General features: G+C 37.2%; 2 protein-coding genes across 5 annotated transcripts in view; one reads left to right on the top strand and one right to left on the bottom strand.

Moving 5' to 3' along the window:
* Window positions 1-22,030, bottom strand: part of CHD2 (chromodomain helicase DNA binding protein 2) — a 186,769-nt gene that overhangs the window by 36,710 nt on the left and 128,029 nt on the right. For all 4 annotated transcript variants that reach the window (XM_045561456.1, XM_045561454.1, XM_045561457.1 and 1 more), the window contains 10 exons: window positions 19,224-19,412; window positions 17,216-17,378; window positions 16,724-16,876; window positions 14,509-14,580; window positions 11,345-11,494; window positions 10,405-10,553; window positions 9,303-9,399; window positions 8,797-8,889; window positions 4,461-4,631; window positions 3,157-3,332 (listed from right to left, as the gene is read on the bottom strand). In XM_045561456.1, coding sequence (XP_045417412.1) covers window positions 3,157-3,332; window positions 4,461-4,631; window positions 8,797-8,889; window positions 9,303-9,399; window positions 10,405-10,553; window positions 11,345-11,494; window positions 14,509-14,580; window positions 16,724-16,876; window positions 17,216-17,378; window positions 19,224-19,412 — 1,413 coding nt within the window. The remainder of the gene's footprint in view (window positions 1-3,156; window positions 3,333-4,460; window positions 4,632-8,796; window positions 8,890-9,302; window positions 9,400-10,404; window positions 10,554-11,344; window positions 11,495-14,508; window positions 14,581-16,723; window positions 16,877-17,215; window positions 17,379-19,223; window positions 19,413-22,030) is intronic.
* On the top strand, window positions 5,510-5,819 carry LOC123644993 (40S ribosomal protein S27-like). Its single transcript, XM_045561458.1, has one exon. It carries the CDS (start codon window positions 5,516-5,518, stop codon window positions 5,762-5,764), a length of 249 nt encoding a protein of 82 aa, XP_045417414.1. The 5' UTR covers window positions 5,510-5,515; the 3' UTR covers window positions 5,765-5,819.

Raw genomic sequence — 22,030 nt, 5'->3', positions numbered from 1 at the left:
GACAGCCTTAAAACCAACACCTTCGCTGTGCCAACCAGCAGCCCAGCACCCACTGCAGGGGAAAGAACAGGTTTGGAGCTCCTCAAAAGCTCTAACCCTAGAGAATGATTCGGCCTGCCTGACAGTACTCTGTGAGCTCCATTCTCAGGCTTGCCTTTATTTGACCCAACTCAGAACTCACTCTATGTGAACAGCCTTGTCCACAATTCATTGGTGGAAAGCTATTAGATGCAAAGGTGGTTTAACATAATAGCAGCCTGAGGCAACATTACCAACTGAAGATAACAAAAGGCTGACCAAAACTTAAAAGGAAGGAAAAGATGTCCATAGGGTACTCTCTGACACATGTGTAGGTCTGTGTACATGCACAGAAAGATCTGAGAAGGTCCTAACCTCTCGATTCTGTAGAGGACCTGTGCAAGGTTATGGCAGAGTAGTATCCTGCAGAGCATTGAAACATGCCCCAACATCCACACCAAGCTCTGCAACAAAAGCTGGCAGAATTACAGGCTCTAAGCATTTAAGAAAATTAAGGAAATTTCTGTCCAGTCATTAACTGGTCATTAAGCTAAAGGAATACAGACTGCAAATGACATGACAAAGAATGCAGACTTCAAAGAACTAGTCCAGGAAAGTCACTAAACAAGCAAATAGCAACAGCAGCAGCAAACACAATTAACTGCGGCTGGCAGGGGAAATTCTATTTCCAGAGTTGGCTCAAATGTCCAGTTTTCAACAAAAAAAAAGTCCTGTTTTCAACAAAAAATTACAGGATACATAACACAAAAAAGTAAGATGCATACACATGGAAAAAAGGCAGTTAATAGAAACTGCCCCCTGAGCAAGTCCAGAACCTAGACTTATTAAGATACCTTAAAACTTTATCAGCTATGGCCGGGCGCGGTGGCTCACGCCTGTAATTCTAGCACTCTGGGAGGCCGAGGCGGGTGGGTCGCTCGAGGTCAGGAGTTCGAGACCCTGTCTCTACTAAAAAAAATAGAAAGAAATGATCTGGCCAACTAAAATATATACAGAAAAAATTAGCCGGGCATGGCGGCACATGCCTGTAGTCCCAGCTACTCGGGAGGCTGAGGCAGTAGGATCACTTAAGCCCAGGAGTTTGAGGTTGCTGTGAGCTAGGCTAACGCCACGGCACTCACTCTAGCCCGGGCAACAAAGTGAGACTCTGTCTCAAAAAAAAAAAAAAAAAAAAACTTTATCAGCTATAATAAATATGTACAAGAACTACAGGAATCCATGCCTAAAGAATTAAAAAGAAAGTCTGATAATGATATATCACCAATTAGAAAATATCAAGAGGAAATAGAAATTTTAAAAAAGAGGCCAGGTGCAGTGGCTCACACCTGTAACCCCAGCACTTCAGGAGGCTGAGGTGAGAGGATAACTTGAGTCCAGGAATCTGAGATCAGCTTCTGCAACAAAGTGAGATGAGACCCTGTCTCTTGAAAAAAAAGAGCCAAACAGAAACTCTGGAGTTGAAAAGTACAATAGCTGAAATGAAAAAAATCACTAGAGCAGCTCTAACAGCAGATGTGAGCCAGCAGAACAGAGACTTGGCAAATTTGAAGATAGGCCAGTCGACATTATCCAGTGTGAGAAACAGAAAAAAAAAAGAAAAAAGAAAAGGAAAAAAAAAGACTTTCCTTTAAAAATGAAGAAGAAATTAAGACATTGCTGGATAAAGAAAAATAAAAAATTCATTGCTAGCTGACCTGCCCTAAAAGAAAATACTACAAGAAAGTCCTTTGGGCAGATATGAAATGACATTAAATAATAACTGAAACCCACATAAAGAAATAAAAGCACCTGTAGGGTGTTAATATAAAGACAGCATACATGCATTTTTGTTTGTAACTCTTTCCTTCTCCTATAGATTTTAAAAGACAACTACATAAAACATTAATTGTAGAACTGTATTGATAGACTTACACAAAGACAGACATTTCATAATAATAAAAAGGACAATCCATCTAGAAGACCCATCAATTATAAAACTAGATACACCCAACAAAGTCCCAAAACACATGAAGCAGAAACTGACAGAACTGAAGGAACACGTAGACAATACAACAATAACAGAGACGTAAATACCCCATTTTCAATAATGGATAGAACTAGACAGAAAAAGAAGAAATGAAAGACATCAACAACATGAAACCAAATATACCTAATAAATATTGATATAGAAGTTTCTACCGAACAGCAGAAAACATATTTTTCTCAAAGTAGTATTGGGGGTAGGGAGCAAGAGGAAGTAGGGTATACAAACAAGACTGACTACAAATGCAGAATTGTTGAGATAGTAAGTACAAGGGTGGGGATGTTCTGTCAATATTTGGATATATTTACATTTTTCCCTAACAAATTAAACAAAGAAAGAAGAAAACAGATGTAACATTTAGGTGGAAACAGACCTCACAGTTTGAAATATACTGACCTTAAAGGACTATTTAATATAACTATAATACGCATTGGGCCTTAAAGCTAACTATATTCATACTTTGTATTTTCTTTAGCCTTAAAAAAAAAAATGACATGGAAACTAGAAAAAAATATTTTGGATAAAGCAATTTTAGATCTTTTTCTTGGAGGGCAGATATCAACAAATGTGTAAGAAGTTCACATGAAAGATGTCTGAAATTGATTTTAAGTGGAGGAAAAAAGCAAGCTGTTGAACAACATGCTATGCATACTTGTAATAAACCAAACTGATATCAGCACTAACACTGATGGGACTGGCATGTGCAGCGGACGTGACAGGGAGGGGAGAGGTAGTGAGGGCAGTCTGACTTGTACCATTTTTAATTTTCTTTAATATACAGATACAAAGGTCTGCCGATATGTATGTCAACTATCTCCCCATGGCTAAATGTTCTTTGTAAAAATGTTCTGAATAACCAGAGAAAAGGAGGGAAACAAAAACAGATGAGCAACAAGCAAAAAAGATCTTAACTGAGGAAAACCTTGGAGAAGGAAGAATCATCCTGAAGATTTGGGGCATGACTCAGCTTCTCTTGGTTTTTTTGTAGGTATGAGCCTCTGCCTACCCTGTCATAAATGTCAGGGATCTGATCACCCAAGACTTGCAGCATGCCCTTCCAAACAAGCTCCAGCCAGAGCAGAGCCTCCACCAACCTTCGGATCTCCGCGTCAGTAAATCCCTCCACGAGGTCCTTCCGCACGCTTCTGGGGCGCCCTCTGCGCTTTGGCTTCTTGTCATCATCAGAGTCATCTGTCTCACTCTCAGAAGCAGAGGATCTCTGGGCCTGCCTCTTAGACTCAGTATCAGAGTCACTGTCATTTGTCTGAGCCTGAAAAAAGATTGAGGAAAAGTCACACCGTAGCAAGTGCCAGGTTCAAGTGATGAAAGCATTAAGACCACTCCATGTTAATTCTTTAGTACTCAGAACTTCCCATCATATCAGACATGTCAATTTTCCTTTAACAAATAAGGAGAAAGAGGGTATGGAATGAAGAACCTGGTTAGGTTAGTCACACTTTCAGAGACATTGTAATGTAATGATTAAGTGAAGTGGATTAAAAACATTTGGGTATTTCTATAATATTCAACATAAATAAGACTCAATACAAAGCAGGTTCATGTTTACTTCCTTGAGCAAATAACTTTACCTCTTTGTGCCTCTGTTTTCCCATTTGTAAAATGGAGACGATAGTACCACAGGGTTTTCATGAGGATTAAATGAATCAATAAGTGTAAAAGTATTTACACCTAAGCCTGGCACATTGCAAATGCTCAATAAATCGTAGCTAGTATTTTCCTAATACTGATTGACTATGATCTTGGACAAACCTATTTAATTTCCAACAAAATGCATAATAAAACTTGTTCTACCAACTTCATTATTGTTCCAAAAATCAAATTAGACAGTGCCTATGATGGTGCTTTGTAAGCTGTGAAGCTGGTATATGTTCCTGGTTTACGGTTATATAATCCTTAGTAAGTATTTATACCAAGTGCTGTGAACACTCTTAAGGGCAAAAAAGGAGCTAGTGGTGGCATGTGCCTGTAATTCCAGCTACTGAGGAGGCTGAGGCCAAAGGATTGCTTGGGCCCATGAGTTTGAGGCCAGCTTGGGGAACATAGTGAGATCCCCATCAATTAAAAAGACAAAAAGAGGTTTGACTCTCTGATAGTTGGAAGCAGTGGAAATTAGAACCAAAACTAATTGTTAGGATTACTGTTTCTAATCTCAAAGGAAAAATGCATACTTCTTTCAAACTCAGATCCTATTCAGCCATTTCACAAAGAGCCCGTTTGCAAAGACCAAATCAAATGTCTCTGCTAGGTTTCCTACAATATAATGATCTGGAGGCCTGCGTCAGGACAACAGTGCAAATACTTTTTCCTGAATAATGAGCATTTCTGTAGCCTTTATGGCCTAAGAAGTACTTTTATATCTTTTATCCCACTTAATCACCTTTTTAGTGGAACTCCGAATTCGAGGCAGCATATAAATTTCTTCTAGCTCCTTCTGCCGCTCTTCCTCCTCTACCTTTTTCCTTTGCTCCTCTGGAATGATCTCATCCCAGTCCTTGTGAGGACGCTCTTCTAGCTCTTCTTCATCTTCCATTGTTGCAAAGTTGGCAACCTTAAAACAAATGGACAACCACTGTCTGATGGACAGTTTCCCATTTCCAAACACCATCTGCTAAGACACCAATTTATCCAATATTTTTAATCTAAGCAAGACACTGTGAATGGGATTCCTGTGATAGTACATAATCAAATAATCAATTGTCTACTAATTTCTCCTTTACTCCTACCCACCCAAAGCAACTTGCCAAACCCTCAAGTTCATCAGAAATTTTATTGAAAAGCAGGGAAACAGACAAAGATACAAACTTTTATATGTTTTATCAAAAAAGTTATCGTTAAATCATAAACATTTTCTAATATAATACTAATTGGAAATTTTAGATTTATTTAGATTATAAAATGCTGAAAACCTACTAATAATCCATGATGAACTTACAGTTCCATAAATTGCTACTGAACAGAGTTCATTTGAAACCATGTATAACTCAAAGCAGTCATTATCATCTAAACTAATTGCCTTAATCATTTTTACCAAAAAATATAAAAGTTAAAAATATGTAAATATTTCAAATGCTCAAACGTGCACTTTAGCCTTAGGAATGAAAATGAAGGCTGGGTGCTATGGCTCACGCCTGTAAACCTAGCACTCTGGAAGGCCGAGGCAGGAGGATGGCTTAAGCTCAGCATTTCAAGAACAGCCTGAGCAAGAGTCAGACCCCGTCTCTACTAAAAATACAAAAATCAGCTGTGCGTCGTGGTGTGTGCTGGTAGTCCTAGCTACTTGGGAGGCTGAGGCAGGAGGATCGCTTGAGCCCAGGAGTTTGAGGATGCTATGAGCTAGGCTAACACCACAGCACTCTATACAGGGGCAACAGAGTGAGACTCTGTCTCAAAAAAAAAAAAGCCTTCCAGCAGTGACGGCCTTCCCATAAGAACATGCCTCTCGCAAAGGATCTCCTTTATGCCTCTCCAGAAGAGAAGAGGAAATGCAAGAAGCACCTGGTGCAGAGCCCAAATTCCTACTTTGTGGATGTGAAATGCCCAAGGTGCTATAAAACCAACACGGTGTTTAGCCAGGCACAAACGGCAGTTCTGTGTGTTAGCTGCTCTACTGTCCTCTGCCAGCCTACAGGAGGAAAAGCAAGGCTTACAGAAGGATGTTCTTTCAGAAGGAATCAGCACTAAAAGTACCCCGCTTGAACAAATGGGAAACCATCCCAATAAACACATTTTGGATTAAAAAAAAGGAAATGAAAACATAAAATGGAAGAAATTTAAACAAACTTGGAGGAATATTCTATTTACTTCATATCAAATATTATTCATATCTGATATATATTTGTACTAAAACTGTATGTATCCCAGAAAGAAAACCATCTAAGTGTATGCATTTCAAAGAACCAAACTATGGCTAAACAGAAACATCCACCAGCTCAGGACAGCCTGTGGCAGTGGCAGGAGGCCCCAGCCTGGGCTCCACGTTCTCATTATTCTTTCCCTCCCAGCCGTTGAGACTATAATAAAGTACAAAAGAGCTTTTGGAGGTTCCATTCCTCATTTGGAGCTGATAGTGAAGTCAAGTCAGAATCTTATAATTTTTGGCCAAAGTTAACTCTTTAACTTCCAAAAAGGATATTAAGATCTTTACAATTAGATTTTTTTAAGTTCCAAGACAAAACAAGAGGAATAATTTGTGAAATCGTTCAAAAATGAATCTGACCAATCTCTCAAATTAAGGACTGTGGGTAATTACTTGACATCTGACTTTTAAGACAGCTAGATGAAAATGATAAAAATTGATGTAAATATGCATATGTTGGTGGTTCATGCAGTTGGAAATTTTAACTTTTCCAAAGATGGCATCATGATTGGAGCTAAAGGCCAGACCACTTGCCCAGGATGTAACCACAGCTCCACTTATGTGTGATTTTAACAAATTTACTTAACCTCTCTGTGCCTGCTTCCTCATCTGTAAATGAAGATAATACTTCATCACAGGCTTATTATAAGTATTTTAAAGGAGTCAATATCTATAAAGCACTTAAAACAGTGTTTGAAACACCATAAGATTTATATAAGCGTTGGTTATTATTTCTGAAGAAAATGGTAATCTTGTATCTCAGAAAGTGTTTGCTGTGTTTCCAACATGTTAAATGAGGGTTAAAAAGAAAAAAAAAAACAGGATTTTGAGGAGAAAATAATGTTGATTTAGTTGAAGCACTCCACAAATAGTGAGCCCCTGAGATAAGCAAACGCCTACTGCTAAATCATATCATTTGACCAGGTACTGAAACATAATGGCCAAAAAGGCTTTAGGAAGATAAAAGCAACCAGTAATGTGATGACCATTTTTGAATGATCTGTAATATGTAGAAATTTCTAGACTTAAATAATCATATAATATTCTGACCAACACACCATAATGATTATATGTTTAAAGAGGGAATAGCAGTCTCAGAGGTGAAACCCATTTGAAACAGTACAATGAACTGAATTGTTTGTGTTCTCTCAAAACTCATGTGATGAAATCCTAACTCCCAATGTAACGTATCAGGAGGTGCTGATGCCTCTGGGAGGTAATTAGGTCATGAGGGCAGAGCCCTCATGATGGTATTAGTGCCCTTACAAAAGGGACCCCCAGAGAGCTCTCTAGTCTCGCTCTCTACCATGTGAGGATACAAGAAGTCAGCCGTTTGCAACCCCAAAACAAGCCCTCACCAGAACTCGAACACACGGGCACCCTGATCTCGGAAATAAAGGCTCCAGAACTGTGAGAAATAAATTTCTGTTGTTTATAAACCACCAGGTCTATGGTACTTTGTTGTAGCAGCCCAAACTGACTACAACAAACACAAATAATTCATGTTCATCCTTTTCTACCCCATCCTTTGTATCCTGAGACACATTAACTCAGATCCTGGAACTCTTTGACCCACTCAACACTTTTCCTTGTTCTTCCACTGAAACAACGTCTACCCACGGCCAGCTTTGCAGCTCTTCACACAGTACTGCTTCCTTCCAAGCAATTCACCCAATTTCCCCTCAATCCTAACCATTGTTCTAATTACCAGATCTCTCTTGCTTCTCTTAACTGCATGGAATCAACCCACAGTCAATCCTTTCATTCATGTTCTCACATCAATCTTGGAAACCTTTCCCATTATGACTTCCCTGTGCCTCCCAAGCCAGTCCCCCACCTTGGGATTGCCAACGGATCCAGTTTCTCTGACCTCAAGTACTGCTGGAAAAAGTCATATGACCCTGCTAACTGCTCCACAGCAAAGCCACATCATCTAAATTCAGGAGACTCCCTATCGAGTTCCTCCCCACAACTCCTTGCTCCATCTTTTCCACTTCTCAGCAAACACATCACTTACTTTACTGCAAAGTAAGGTCATAAATTAAACTCGCACATCTTCTCTCTCCTCCTCTTCCCTAAAGTGTACTTGTCCTTTTTCTTTCCAAAGCCAAATCCTCCACCTGTGCTTTTCATTGTATCTCTTCCATCTCCTCTGGGGCAAGGTGCCATCAAATCGTCTTCTTTCCTTAGAACCTTTAATAGCTCCCTATTCTCAAGTTCTCTCCTCAACCTAGAAATATGGCAACATCATTCAAAGACCTTGCCTTGCTTCTAATCATGTAACTTCCCTTCCCTGCACTCTTTCACTAAGCTTTATAATAACATCTATACTCAGTGCTGCCATCTCCTATCCATCAGGCGCCCAGATTCTGTGTGCAGTCATCTCATCTATCTCATCTCAAAAATTTCCTATTCTATCAGACACCAGTGACCACCCCTTTCTCTCCCTTTAACAAAAAAAAAAAAAAAAAAAAATCTCATCAAGTCATCAAGACCCTTCTAATCGTCATCAACGCTTTTCATACCTTTGACCACTCCTGGGCATCTGACTCTGTTAATGTCTCCCACAGCCCTCGACAGTCCTAGTTCTCCACCTAGCCTGCACATTCTCAGTCCTCTTCACTGCCTTCTCTTCCTCTACACAGGACAGCCCACTTCAGTGGTTATCTTCATGGTAAGGACTGGAGAATCTACTTTCACAACATACTTATAACTCAGAGAATGATATTGGGGACATGAGCCAATTGAGGTAAAGGGAAAAGCACAGTGCCTAGCACAAAGAAAGTTCTCACAGACACTAGTGAGCATTAGTTAATGAATCAATGCTGAGAACTCTCTGCCACAAAGATCTGCCTACCTTAAACTGTGACAGAAGCTCATCTGTTGCACTTGTTGACACTTCATTCTCTCTGGTTTCAGCCAAGCGCAAAATTTCATCTATATCCATTTCCTGAAAGAACAAAAGCAATACGAATATAGTAAAAAGGCAATAATGATCAGCATTTACTGAAAATGTTTCGTGCAAACAAACCAATTCTCCTTTCTAATATTCCATTTGCTTTTATAGTCTAATGTTTCAAACTATTATTTAAATGAGGTGAAACTTCAGAAATTAAAAGAAGTAAAAATAAGCGGGGGCGGGAGGGTACACAAAGGCAGAATCTTCAAATTCTTTATTCATTCTTTCCTATTCAATTTAGTAAGAGCTTTGCCCTTCATAAGAAGAAAAAGAAACTATGTCCTTCAAGTAACTACTTTCTCTTTATAAAAGCCTCTAACACAGACTCACAATCTTCTTCCAGAAAAATTTAGACACTTACAGATGATACTTAAACAATTTTCTATTTTCTCATTGTTAATTACCTGAGGTTCTGACTCCTCCCCTTCAAGTTCTTTGAAGAGATCCTCTGCTCCAAATTTCAAAATAGCTGTCAGCTCTTCTTTATTAAAAGGATTTGAGCTGTAGAAAGTAAAATGTAGTTGTAATCTCTTAGGAATGTCAATTTCTAAGAAGTTCTACTTCAAAATAACTATCTTTTTGAAAGGGGTAAAATAACTAACTGGTGAAAATACAAATTCTGCCTCAAGAAAAATTATTTCTCAAATATTTCATTTTTTATCCATAGGATGAGTCTGTGGTGATAACCCTAACCCAGCAGAAGACTAGAAAATTAACTACAGTCCTACTGGCTCACCTATTACATGGATAAGCAAGAAAGATGGTTAACAACATGAAAAAAATCGAGTTCTTCTCTCTGTCCTTTGACTAAGAAAGTTCTCATTCACCAGAAATTTTCAACTTTCTCACCTCTGGTCCAAAATAAAAGAGCCAAGCTTTTTTCATCTAGGTTCCTCTTAAACGGAAAATTACCGGACAACATTCTATATAGGAAGGGCTAATTTGAATTCACCTTTAACATAGCTTCAGCATTGCCACAGAAGACATTCAACAATCTGGTCAAAATGGAAGCTCCATAGGAGAAACAGTTGTGTTTCTTCCTAAAGCCAAATGAAACTTCACTATACTTTCCTTTTTTGCCCTTCTGTTGTCAATAGAAAAGAATCACAACTATCTCCACAGACATTTTTACCAATAGTAAAAAAACAGCTTCCAATTCAGCCTGGTGAATTCTCACTGCTGAAAAGTCACAGCCAATGACACTGTGCTGGGCTGACACCCAACACACACAGCTCCAGTGCTGCAGCTGTGACATGTCATGGAGCCGAAAGCAAAGGCAAGGGAGAGGGAAAGAAGGAGGGAAAGGGTTGTTGGGTAATGAAAGAAAACAGAGAAAAAGCAAACTAAAATAAAAATGCCATCCTTGTGGTCACGGCCTGGCCAATTCCAGGTAAGGAATGGATTAATGTCTGTAGTAGATAATCCTATCAGAAGAATGACTTATATCAAGTGCTGACGTAAAGTCAATTTGATTCTGCCTACCTCTCGAATCTTTCTGGCACTTACTTGGACCTTCCCGAGTTATTTTCCAGGACCGTCCGGCCAGTGGTATCCATGCGTTGAATCACCAGATGGTCCAATACCATCTTCTTTTTGGCCCGTTCGATGATCTCCTCCTCCACAGTCCCCTTTGTAACTAAGCGGTAAATATTTACCTGTAGGAAAAGGAAATCTTATGCTTATGTCTGATCCAAAAAAAAAAGAAAAGAAAGAAAAAAAAGAAAGAAAGAAAAAGGTTACCTCTGTCAAAATCCAAGAGGAGAAAAGAAAAAAATGTTTGTTCTCTACTACCATAAATGACTATAACCTATCCATCCAAGTGGGCAGCTTAAATGGATATAATACTTGCAGTATATGCAGCAGGTTACATTCTTAAATAAAACTGCCTTTAAAGTTCTGTTAATATGGCCTGTTTAATGATAAAAAGCTTGCTAAAAAACAATCAGTTTCACTGATGGAAAATTTCACAAAAACAGAATCTTCAGCCAAGTATGAAACTTATGACTTATCCAATATAGAACAGACTTTGAGATTCATAAACCAAAGAAAAAGTGGTTTTCCAATGTATCTTAAAGCTAACACTGCCATGTATAATAAAACAGACCATCTTAAACAATGCTAGAATATATAACAGCTTCCACATATTAAAACAGAGAAAAGGTTTAGGTCTACATCTAATTATCATATATCTCTCTTAGGCTAAACATACAGAAAGTCACTGGTGCTGTACTTTTCAAAGAGAGAAAATGAAAAGTTCCTTAATAGTTCATCTTAGGCCCAAAGATGACATTTCTTCCCTGAATTAGTTAACAAACAGAAATCAACACTTGGGGAAAATCAAAGCCAAACAGGGGAAAAAAGCGTTTTCCAAACATCCTGAAAGGGCTAAATAAACCCCCTTACCTCCCCACCCCAAAGTCAAATCCAGAAGCCTCTCTCCACTGACCTGCTTCTTCTGACCAATTCTATGGGCTCGGGCTTGTGCCTGCAAGTCGTTCTGGGGGTTCCAGTCAGAGTCAAAGATGACGACTGTGTCCGCTGAAGCCAAATTGATTCCTAGGCCACCAGCCCTTGTCGAAAGCAGGAAACAGAAGTCCTGTACACAATGCAATATACTACTTTATGCAGTGGCCTTCTCAGAAACAGTTTCATAGTCCAATAAGCCCTTAAACCTGGAAACCCCTGCAGGTGTGAAGAAAAGTGAGATATGATGGACAAACTTTACGGAGGCTAAAGGAATGTCAGGGACTTGATGGCAGAGTGAATTTTCATTTGATTAAGAGGAAGAGTCAGTGCAGTGAACAAAGGAGTAAAGCAGAATCTAATAGGGCAACGGGAGCAAGAAAATCAGTGTTATCTCCTGGCTAAAACTAGTATACAAGAAGGAAAAGGGAAAAAAAACAGACAACTCAACTATAATGGGGATCACTCATTCTAGCAAGTTACCTAGACAATTATTTTCTAGAGAAAGATAGATTATGCCACGTAAGGCAGCTAGTATAAACAAAGATACTTTATTATGTAAATGTCTATCCATTTGTTGGGCAGGTGAGGAATATAGAAACACTGCACTAAACGGATCACATACTGGAACTGCTGAGAAGCACAGAATTCTCGGTCACCACAAAACATACAAAAAGAAAAACAGATCTGACTGAAAAGTGATGTGTGAAATGACCCAGCACTGACATAGTCCAGTTTCCACAGCAATAAAAGACACTGGGCAAGCACAGCACACCTGCCTGCATCTGGGTGCTCAGAAACATATGGAGACAGGAGCAAAAGAATAAACTATATAAGCCAGACAACAAAACCCAAAATATTTCTACTTTCAGGGAATTTATCACATATGTAAAAAGCTGACACTTTTCTGGCTAAGAAGTGGCACTCAAAAATTGGCAGCTTTGGGTTATATCTTGATAAATGGGTATTTTTAGTGCACATACACAGATGCAGCAATGAGGTCTCCATGTTCTAATAGCTACATTCAACAGCATTACGCCACAGAAATAAAACTGGAGACAGCTGCCTCACAAGAACTTTAAACAATTTCAATAAAAAAACTGATCAATAGGTTGTGTCTAAGCACATAGTCTGAGATCCTTGGGAGAAATATCAAGCACCACCACACTACATGGACAGTTAAGGATGAGATACCTAAAGCAAATAAAATCTGGGGTCTACATGATCATATCAACAATTTTCTATGTCACTCTTTATCAAGGATAATATGAATTATAATTTGTTTGCAACTATTATTAAATTGACAAAAATTAAAAAATTATAAAACTCAATGCTGCTAAGAGTGAGGTAAAAAGAATATTTGTACATAACGGTATGAAATTGTCTTAGAAAAGTAATTTAGCAAAGTGTATCAAAAATATTTTTAAAATGCTCATACCCTCACCAAACATCCACCAATAATAAAATGGTTAAATAAACAATGGTAAAAGCATGATGAAATAATAGAAATTAAAATTTTGTAAAAATCTTTAATGACATGGGGAAATGCTCAAAGTATAATTCTGAATAAAAGGTGAAAACAAAACTGTATATGCAGCAGGATCCCAATTAGATAAACATATAAAGAAATCAGTGTTTCCATCCAGTATGAATCGAAATACACCCAAAGGATGTGAACAGCAAGTTACCAAGTTGTGTCTGAGGATGAGGGTTCTGTACAATTTTTCTTCTTTGTACTCTTCACCATCCTCCCAATTTTCTAAATGGGCATATAATATTTTCCCCCAATAATAAATATTTAATTCTTAAAATACTACAGAAAATGGTAGAAAACTTGTATTCTATATATGGCCCTAGGGGGAGGACAAGAGCTATACAATAAGTAACTTATTTTTTTTCCCGAGAAAGAGCAATATGAAACATTTAACTCATACTATTCTTTAAACTAAGAGTAGGAAACACAAAACCAATTTCAACAAACACTATATAATAAAAATAGCTGACATTTATTGAGTGCTTTCTATGTGCTACACAATGTGATCAGCTCTTTATATTAAGTACCAAATTCAGACCTCAGAATATTATGAAGTATTGGAACCAATGATTTTATAATTGAAGAAATGAGGAACAGGGAAAGGAGTGATAGGAATTAGAAGATGACCAATGTCTTTAGTAATTCAATTCTTCTTATCCCTAACAATTCAGAGCCTTGGTTCTAAATAGATTAATGCCCAAAGCCCCTCAAGAAGAAGTAAAATTTTAGGCTACAGAAATAGCCAGGATACTTGTCTAGCTACTAGGACTTCTATGAATCTAGAGACAGAAAACATACCATTCTGTACTAACAGGCACAGGCATTAAGAATTTTTAAAGCTCTTCAGAAAGCCGAAAGCAAAGTCTATTCTATCTATTTAAAAAAAAATAAAAAAAGGTGGCCCAGGCTCCAAAAATTAACATTTTCTCCAAAACACTTCTAATTCTACTTCTCCACTGCTTCCTTCACATCTATACATTATTATGGTTTTATTTACACTTAAGTTCTTCTCCTCTACTTCTCTCAAATCCCATGGCATTTGATAATTTGATATGCACAAACTAATTATTAAAGTTTCTAATTTGTCCTAAGTAGCTCTTCTATAGGTGCCCCCAAAACAAAATACAATGCCAAATCTAAGCTGGACGCTTACTGATTTAAACGTGCTATTATCAGCCAGAGCAAAAACATTAAGTCACATCACATCAGGAGTCCAACGAACTTGAGACATGGCAAACATACTTTTCAAGCCTTTATCACCAAAATAGTACAGATCATAACCTTCTAATATATATTGCAAAATTAATCCTAATGGCCAACCCTCCCCATTCCCCTTGTCTTATTGCTCTTCCACACCCAGAAATTTAGTAAGTGGAAGACATTGGAGAATTCCTCAGTTATTAATCAAAACCAGGGGAGATAAACAAGCATATATTATGTTTTCCTAGAGTGACAAACAACAAAAATAGGCATCTTTTATATTAAGGATTTCTCATTCTCTTCTCAAGGCAGAATTGCCTGCAAATTATTTCTGAAACAGATGACATTAAGCTGGAAAGACTTTCCCCTTGATACAGAACCCAAGCTCCCAAATAAAGCCATGCATAGTATACCTCAGACCCATCTGCATTGAAGTGGTCCAGTGCCTGTTTTCGGATTTCTCCCTTGATGGAGCCATCCAGACGCTGTAAAAATAAACCACAAGAAAATCATAAGGTAGGGAGATCAGCTACACTCAAAATAGAACACCAGACTTGCAATCTTTATCACCTGAACACCCACTGAGTAAAAATAACTGGAGTGCACTGGCAAAGTGCTGAAGGGGCTGCACTTAAGGAGGACACCCTCCTTGACCCAAGCTCTCCAGTTACAGACTTAAGGTCAGAAGCCTCTGATTCAAAGGGCTATTTAGGATCAGAATACCCACCAGGACCTATAAGGAGAAAGATGAAAACCCAACCTGTTCTTAGAGGCTTGGTTTACTTCTTTATCTGGAGGTACTGAATAGATTAGGAAACAGTACCACTGGCCAACTAATAATTAGTTACTGCAGAAAAATGATGCTTCTTAGCTAATTACATAATGTTGTTTGGAAAATATTTTGTTTAAACATTGAAAATGTTAATAATAATTAACCATATACCCAAGTTTTTCCAAAAATTACACTCTGAAATCAGAGAAAAGTATTCAAGCAACCAAACTACACTGTCAATTCAAGAGAGGCTCTGGCATTAACTAGCGCATACAATTCTTTTATTAGAGCATGTATGTCCATTCTAGGTACAAAACAATGTAACCATAGAGAAACCATATAATACATAAAACAAATGCTGAAGAATTATCATCTATATGCCGTGTATTTTATAAACCATTTCTCACTCTTTAAAATCATTTTCACATTTCATTCTCTAACAATTACCACTTGAGATAACAAAATCATCTCATTTTACCCACTCAAGGCAAAACTGACCCGAGAGGTGCCTGGCTGGCAGCAGCATCCATGGAAGGACCTATATTTCCCCAGAGCTCTGTCCAACAAACTCAAGTTATCTCACACCTGGAAAGCCCCTTTCTTTCTTTCTTACTGACTACAATCCTACTCAGAGCCTTGAATCAAAGATGTTTAAATGGCAGGTTCAAAGCCTATATTTGAAATCAGAAAACCTAATGCCCTCCTTTTAATATTCCCATTAACAGAGGACATTAAGACAATTGCCTATAAGTCACTGATTAGGTACAAGAGACCTAAAGAATCCCAGCTTAGTTATTCCCTAGAGAGAAGAATGATGTATTCTTTATTTAATGGATATCATATGATTACCTAGAAACGAAAGCTCACAGGGATCAGGTACATTGAGAGATAACTGTCTTTTTGCAGTGTGCTGTTTCTTGATAATAACCAAAGTATTATGCTTATTTTTAAGACAGCTGCTGAAAGACCACACAAGATATTCTGGATATAATAATGTTTATCGGGATATTTTGAAAGACAAACTGCTAATGAGTCTTAAAAATTGGGCCTTCTCAGGAGATAATCACTGACTTCAATTTTCATTAACAGCAATGTAATTAGATGAGTTGGTAGAACAGTCCATCCATTCAAAGTTTAAAAAGAGAAATAATTTTTAAAAATAAAGCTTAAAAATCAAAGCACTATAAAAATATTACGCCAAAAGTGAAGGTAAATTGCACACATGTCTACATGTCTGTAAGTAGATCAGAGATAAGTTTCCAAAAGATTAAACACCCAGAAAAGTATTATTACAATGAAGAAACTCAGAAAAGAGGGGAGGCCACCAACACTTGCTTCAGGGACCACAAGGTTTTAAGTACCACTCACTCCTCTGCCGCATTCCCAGCCTCACAGCCAGCGTTAACGTCTTTGGGGGTCTTGTGGGGGGTGGTGAATATACAATATCACTATCTCTCTTTTTCTTTCTAGGATTTGGGCTTCTGGAATCAGGTTCACACTTTTTTCCTCTCTACTTTTACCACAGACTTAGAGATGTACCACACGATCTAACATACATTTCTCTTGCTCAATTTTCCTTTCTCTAATGCTCCCCACCCACCCCCCCTTCAGGAAAAGAATGATCTTCACATGACCATTTTCATAGGGTAAAAGTTTATTAAAGGCAGGGAAGTAAAACTCAAGACTCTCCTGAAATCTTAACCTCAATTTTTTTCAAGCAAGAAAACTCTGTGTTCTTCTACTTTAACAAGCAAGACATACAACTGGGAGAGGGAGAAGGAGAGGGAGGGGGGAGAGAGAGGGGGAGAGGGAAGAGGAGGGAGAGAGATACCTCCCCAATTACTGAACCACTTTACCTGGAAAGGATAGTGTTTAATAGTCAGGTACTCGGCCAGAATATCCAACATTCTCACCATCTGAGAGAAGATAAGGACTCTGTTCCCCCTTTCTCGAAGTCTTGTCAACAGTTTGTCTAACAGAATCAGCTTCCCACTGCTCCTGATCAGGGACTGAAGATTTAAGACATTCCAATCATTATGTTGAAACATATACTTCAATCTGCCCTTAATTGCTAAGAATTCACATTTTAAAAATCATCTTTAAGCCTTTTGAAGCCCTTGGTAATCTGGTTGACCAGCAATTTCTGAAATGTTCATTTCACCTAGTATCTGTGATACTATACTTTCCAGATTTTTCCTCATTATTTAACTTTTTTCACCTATTTTTAAAGCTTTTTTTGATGCTCTTTGAACAGTCATTCAAGGATAAAAAGGAGCATTTTGATGAAAAGCACCCGAAGAAACTAAATTGTCTGGAGAAAGTAATTATGAACAAGAGGAACTACGCACCAGAAGAATCTCCTGTCCATTTTCCCTTTCATTTTCTTCAGGGGGTTTAATCAGATAGCAGTGGTTGCAGCATTTTTTCAGTTCCATCACAATATTAAGGAAACCAGATGTGCTGCCTCTCGTTCCTTTGGCAAGAGCCTTGTAATTCCTGGTCAGAATCCATCTAAAAATTAAAATGATAATCATACTACTAGATACAAAGAAACCGAGTTGTGGGTACCACATTACAAGAAATAGTAGTACTACTGAAAAAAAAAAACTAAGAAAGTTAAAAAAGCAGGGAGGATATTTTATTTTGCATCTCCTGCCACCTAACCATGATCCTTCACTATCTCTAGTCAGAACTGGATATGTTAATGATTCCATGGGCTATCTGAACCTCACTGAACACAGGAATGTTAAAAGGAAACAATTCTCTCTCTCTACCCCTCCCTATATAGAAATAAATAAATGTGCACACATACACACACATATGTATATATACACACTTTATATATATATATTTATATATACTTTACTTATACATACTTAAGTGTGTGCCTACATACACTCGAGTATTACAAATCTGAAAATTAGAAAATGTTTTTAAAAATAAAAATACATCATGAATTCTTTCTAGTTAAAGCAGTAGTATAGAGCTTTTATTTGATCTTATTGATCTTACACCCATCGTAAAAATCCTACTTCTTAACTACACCAACCTAATTCATTCTATACACACAACAGTCTTAGAATAACAGTGCTAGTTTTGTAGTCCCTAATGAATTAATGGATCTAGGCAATGTTCATCACTAGTTGCTAACATCATAAAAAGAAAGTCCTCCTGTAAAAAATATACCTTTACATTCTTATGAAATAATCACACTGAATCTGGGCCTAATCAAGCCTCTACACCTATCTATGAGTATACAGAAAACACAAAGTTCAGAGCAGCTGGAATCAGGAAAGTCTACAGAACATAAATTCAGTTTCTTCATTCAAAAAATTTGTAAGGCCAAGAGGAAAAAAATGTGTGTATGCATGTATGTGGATATCACAACCAGGAAAATGTAAACACTTATTGGACATTATAAAGCCACTAAGGAATTATTGGGTCTTTTAGACATGATCACAGATTGAAATTATCCTTAACAAAAAAACAAAAAAAGCTCTTATCTTTTAGAGATATATATTAAACACTTACAATACGTACCTACCTACATGTTTGAAAATGACGGGGGGGGGGGGGGGGGGGGGGCAAGAAACTATATAGATGAACTAATACTGGCCATAAATTGATAATGAGAAAGATTACCAGATCTCTAACTTAAAAAGACTTTCACGGCAGTAAGTTCTTATTCCAGATCCAACTTTAAATCATCAAAATTAAAGCCCATGACAAGCACATTATATATCATGGTCTTTCCCAAATCCATTATTTTGGATTTCACATAGTATAACCCAAGCCAAGTACATAACTGCCCCAGGCCAACTGGAATGTTAGAAAGAAAAGAGTACGCTCCCTGCAATATGGAGGTGAGTGCTTCCTCTTAACTCACACAGGCCCCTGTATATGCCTCTGTTATTAAACAACACTGTGCTTTAATTATTATTTGTCTGTAGTCTGTCTTCCCTACCACACAAGTCTTGTGGCAGGAGATATTTATTCATCTTCATTATGCCCAGTATCTAGCAGGATGCCTGGCAGAAGCTTAATAAATTATTGAATGAAAGCAGGGACAAAATATGTATGAATAAGTAAAATATGCCTATTTATTGGTAAGGGGATTAGTACTAACAATTAATGCATACTTCAGATCACAAACATAACGAAAAGTGCTATGCAAATTCTCACCCAAATTAAAAAAAAAAGAATAAACCTCCCTTTTTCTGACTGTAAATATATTGCTACTTAAATCTGTGTTTAGGATTCATTTAAAAAAGCACACAGTTTATGTATCAGTTATCTATATTATGGCTTCCTGGTACTGATCTCAGTTCCTTTAGCCTAACCCAAACAAGGACTTACTTGTAATACTGTTTCTGAAGGGCCGACATCTCTACCCTGAGAATCTGTTCCACTTTGGCAGGAAGGGATTTCTCCACATCTTTTTTGACTCTCCGGAGAAGGAAAGGCTCTAGCACCTTATGAAGACTCTGGTAGCCATTCTCTCTCCCTTTGCCATGGTCTTCTTCAAAATCTTCCCAAAACTCAAACCTAGGGATGAAACAGTATAGTGTTACTTAGTTTCACTGAGGAAAACAATATTTTTTGACTAAAATTTCTTTTACAAGGAATTGAATGAAAACAAAAACCTGTAAAAAAAAATGAATCTCTCCTACAAGGAAAGTCAAAACGTATTAATCACTGGAGCTCTTGAATAAAAGAGAAGGGAAAGGAAAAAGGAAGGGGAAACCAAACTGATATCGACTCCATTCATCTACACTAGGTAACAACAGGTTTCCAATTCTCACATTAAATCTAGAGTTGGTAAAATATTTCAATACATACCATGCAATTAATATAACTAAGTTATTCTTATGAAATGTTATAAAGAAAAATTAATCAAATTATCTTTAATAAGTTGCATTTCTTGGGAAAATAAAACTCAGAGGTAAAAGAACAATGAGTGGCAATATTATTACAGCTATCACTGCTCAAAGACAAAAGTTCATTATATAACTTCCATCAGTAATATTCACTTCATGGATTAAAAAGTTAATGGATTATAATGAAAGTAAACAAGACGGTAGCCCAGACAAGATCAATAAAAGTGACTCAACTTTAATGCTAACAGAACTTCAAGACATAAATTTTATTAATGAATTTAGAAACCTGTCACTCATAATTCCACCTAAACTCTATAGGTAAAAGTTTCTCATGTATAAATCTTAATGCAACCATGTTTATTTCACTAAAACTATAACAGAAATCCAGAATGGGAAACTGGGATAAAGTTACTTTTAAAAAATAAAAAATGAAGAAAACTTATTTCTTGAGGATTAAGAAAAATGTGCTTTATCTTGCCAGTAGGAAGCCAACAAAGCACTTGAAAAATCTAGCCTATTTTTGTGCACAGACTGAAGCTCAGTAGGTGAAGGCACACCATTAATCAACTGATGCCAGACATGGAAGCTTAATCACTGACCCAACAGTTTGCCTTATGACACCAGTGGCCCCCATCTGCTGAAGCCAATCAATCCCAGACTAACAAACCCCAAAAGACTAACATTATCTACAATTATTCAAAAGGACATGCTCTCAGCTAAGATGGAAGGACAGAGACAGCACATGCCAGCACATGCCAATGGATGTAACAGCCTCAACAGTCAACTGCCAAGGAGCAGTTGGCCAAGCAGCATTTCATCAGGTATTGCTAAGTGGATCAACCTAAGCCTTGTTAACATCTGGAAATGCCTGAAACAATCACTTCAGGGAAACAGATAAAATGATCTTTTGGAGCAGAGATCTAAAATCGTCATTAAAGTCTACAGCCTAATAAAACTAAGGTAAATTGTATTTTGACACACTGCTATGCTATTAAGCAAACAGTCCAAGAACATACAATAAAATAAATAAGGAATTAAAACTAATAAGAAGATGAAAATCAACAATGTAAACTGAACTATCTCAAAGCTGGGTACAAGATCCCACACACAAAATGTATTAAGTGACTGGAAATCAGTAGATTATCGCAGGTAATTTTCTGAGTACCTAGGAGACAATCTCAAGAGGCTAATTTAATTTACTTAACACATATTAAAATAAAACTACAGCAGTCTAAAATATTAACTGTAAATTTTATTTACAAGATTTACTTCCTCCCTGTTTTAGCCAACAAATATTTTCACCTGTCTACTATACTCATGTTATATTAGTTAATATGAGATAACATTTCTTTATATACATACACTAAGGAGAATGAATATGTGTATGTTTATATAAAGAGATACCATCCATTCGTTTATGAATTATCTATGGCTGCTTTCATTCTGAACAGAGATGAGCAGTTATAAAAAAGACTGTATGGCCTATAAGCAAAAATATTTACTATCAGATCCTTTAAGAAAAAGTTTGCTGTCCCCTAAAACAGACAATTATTAATTCCTAAAATTAGCTATGTAAAGGTATAAGCTCACAGTGGTGAATACATGAAGATGCCATGCCACAACTAGAGATTATCTTAGCTATATCCCAGCTCTCAACTTCCATACATATGTCTCTCACAAAAGTAGAAACAATTCTGATTTTTAAAATTTCCAGACCTTGGGATTTTAGAAAAACAGAAGGTTACTTGAGTGAGGAACAAAGAAGAAAACTGAACCAAAGCAATGAAAATGGTATGCTAAAATTCACACAGTAAATATGTGAAAGGAAAAGTACAAAAAGAATCTCAGAGATTGTCCCGGACAGTAGAAACAAAAGTATAAAAAACCATTCCAATACTAAAAGGCATGATCTCTAAACTACATGTTATCAAATGGAATTATTCTGTGGGGTAGACATGAAGTACACATTGGCACATGATTATCCTTATAAGCTGAACTCTTCAATCTTATCGTATCTTTTTCAAAGTTCCGTGCTTTGTAAACAGCATATGCAAAACAAACCTGTTGATTGACAAATGTTTACAGTAAGGTCAGTCATCACGTTCTCCTGGTCAGAGTCACCATGTAGGACAGGCGCTTAGACAGACTCTGTACTAAGGAAATGGCATTTCAATTGAATAAAAAGAGGACTAACCATTGGATTTTCAAAACAGTCTGTAACATTTGAGGGGAGGAAAGTTCAAAAGCTATTTGACAAAACTTAATTCTCTTCTTTACAGTAACATT

This window comes from Lemur catta, chromosome 9 (genome assembly GCF_020740605.2).
Source record: "Lemur catta isolate mLemCat1 chromosome 9, mLemCat1.pri, whole genome shotgun sequence".
NCBI classification, from domain to species: Eukaryota; Metazoa; Chordata; class Mammalia; order Primates; family Lemuridae; genus Lemur; species Lemur catta.
Note: the sequence above shows the minus strand (reverse complement) of the source record. Positions and strands in the feature narration are given on the sequence as shown.

Excerpts from the sequence above, each read along its gene's own strand:
- LOC123644993 (XM_045561458.1), top strand. The coding sequence starts at position 5,516 with ATGCCTCTCGCAAAGGATCTCCTTTATGCCTCTCCAGAAGAGAAGAGG.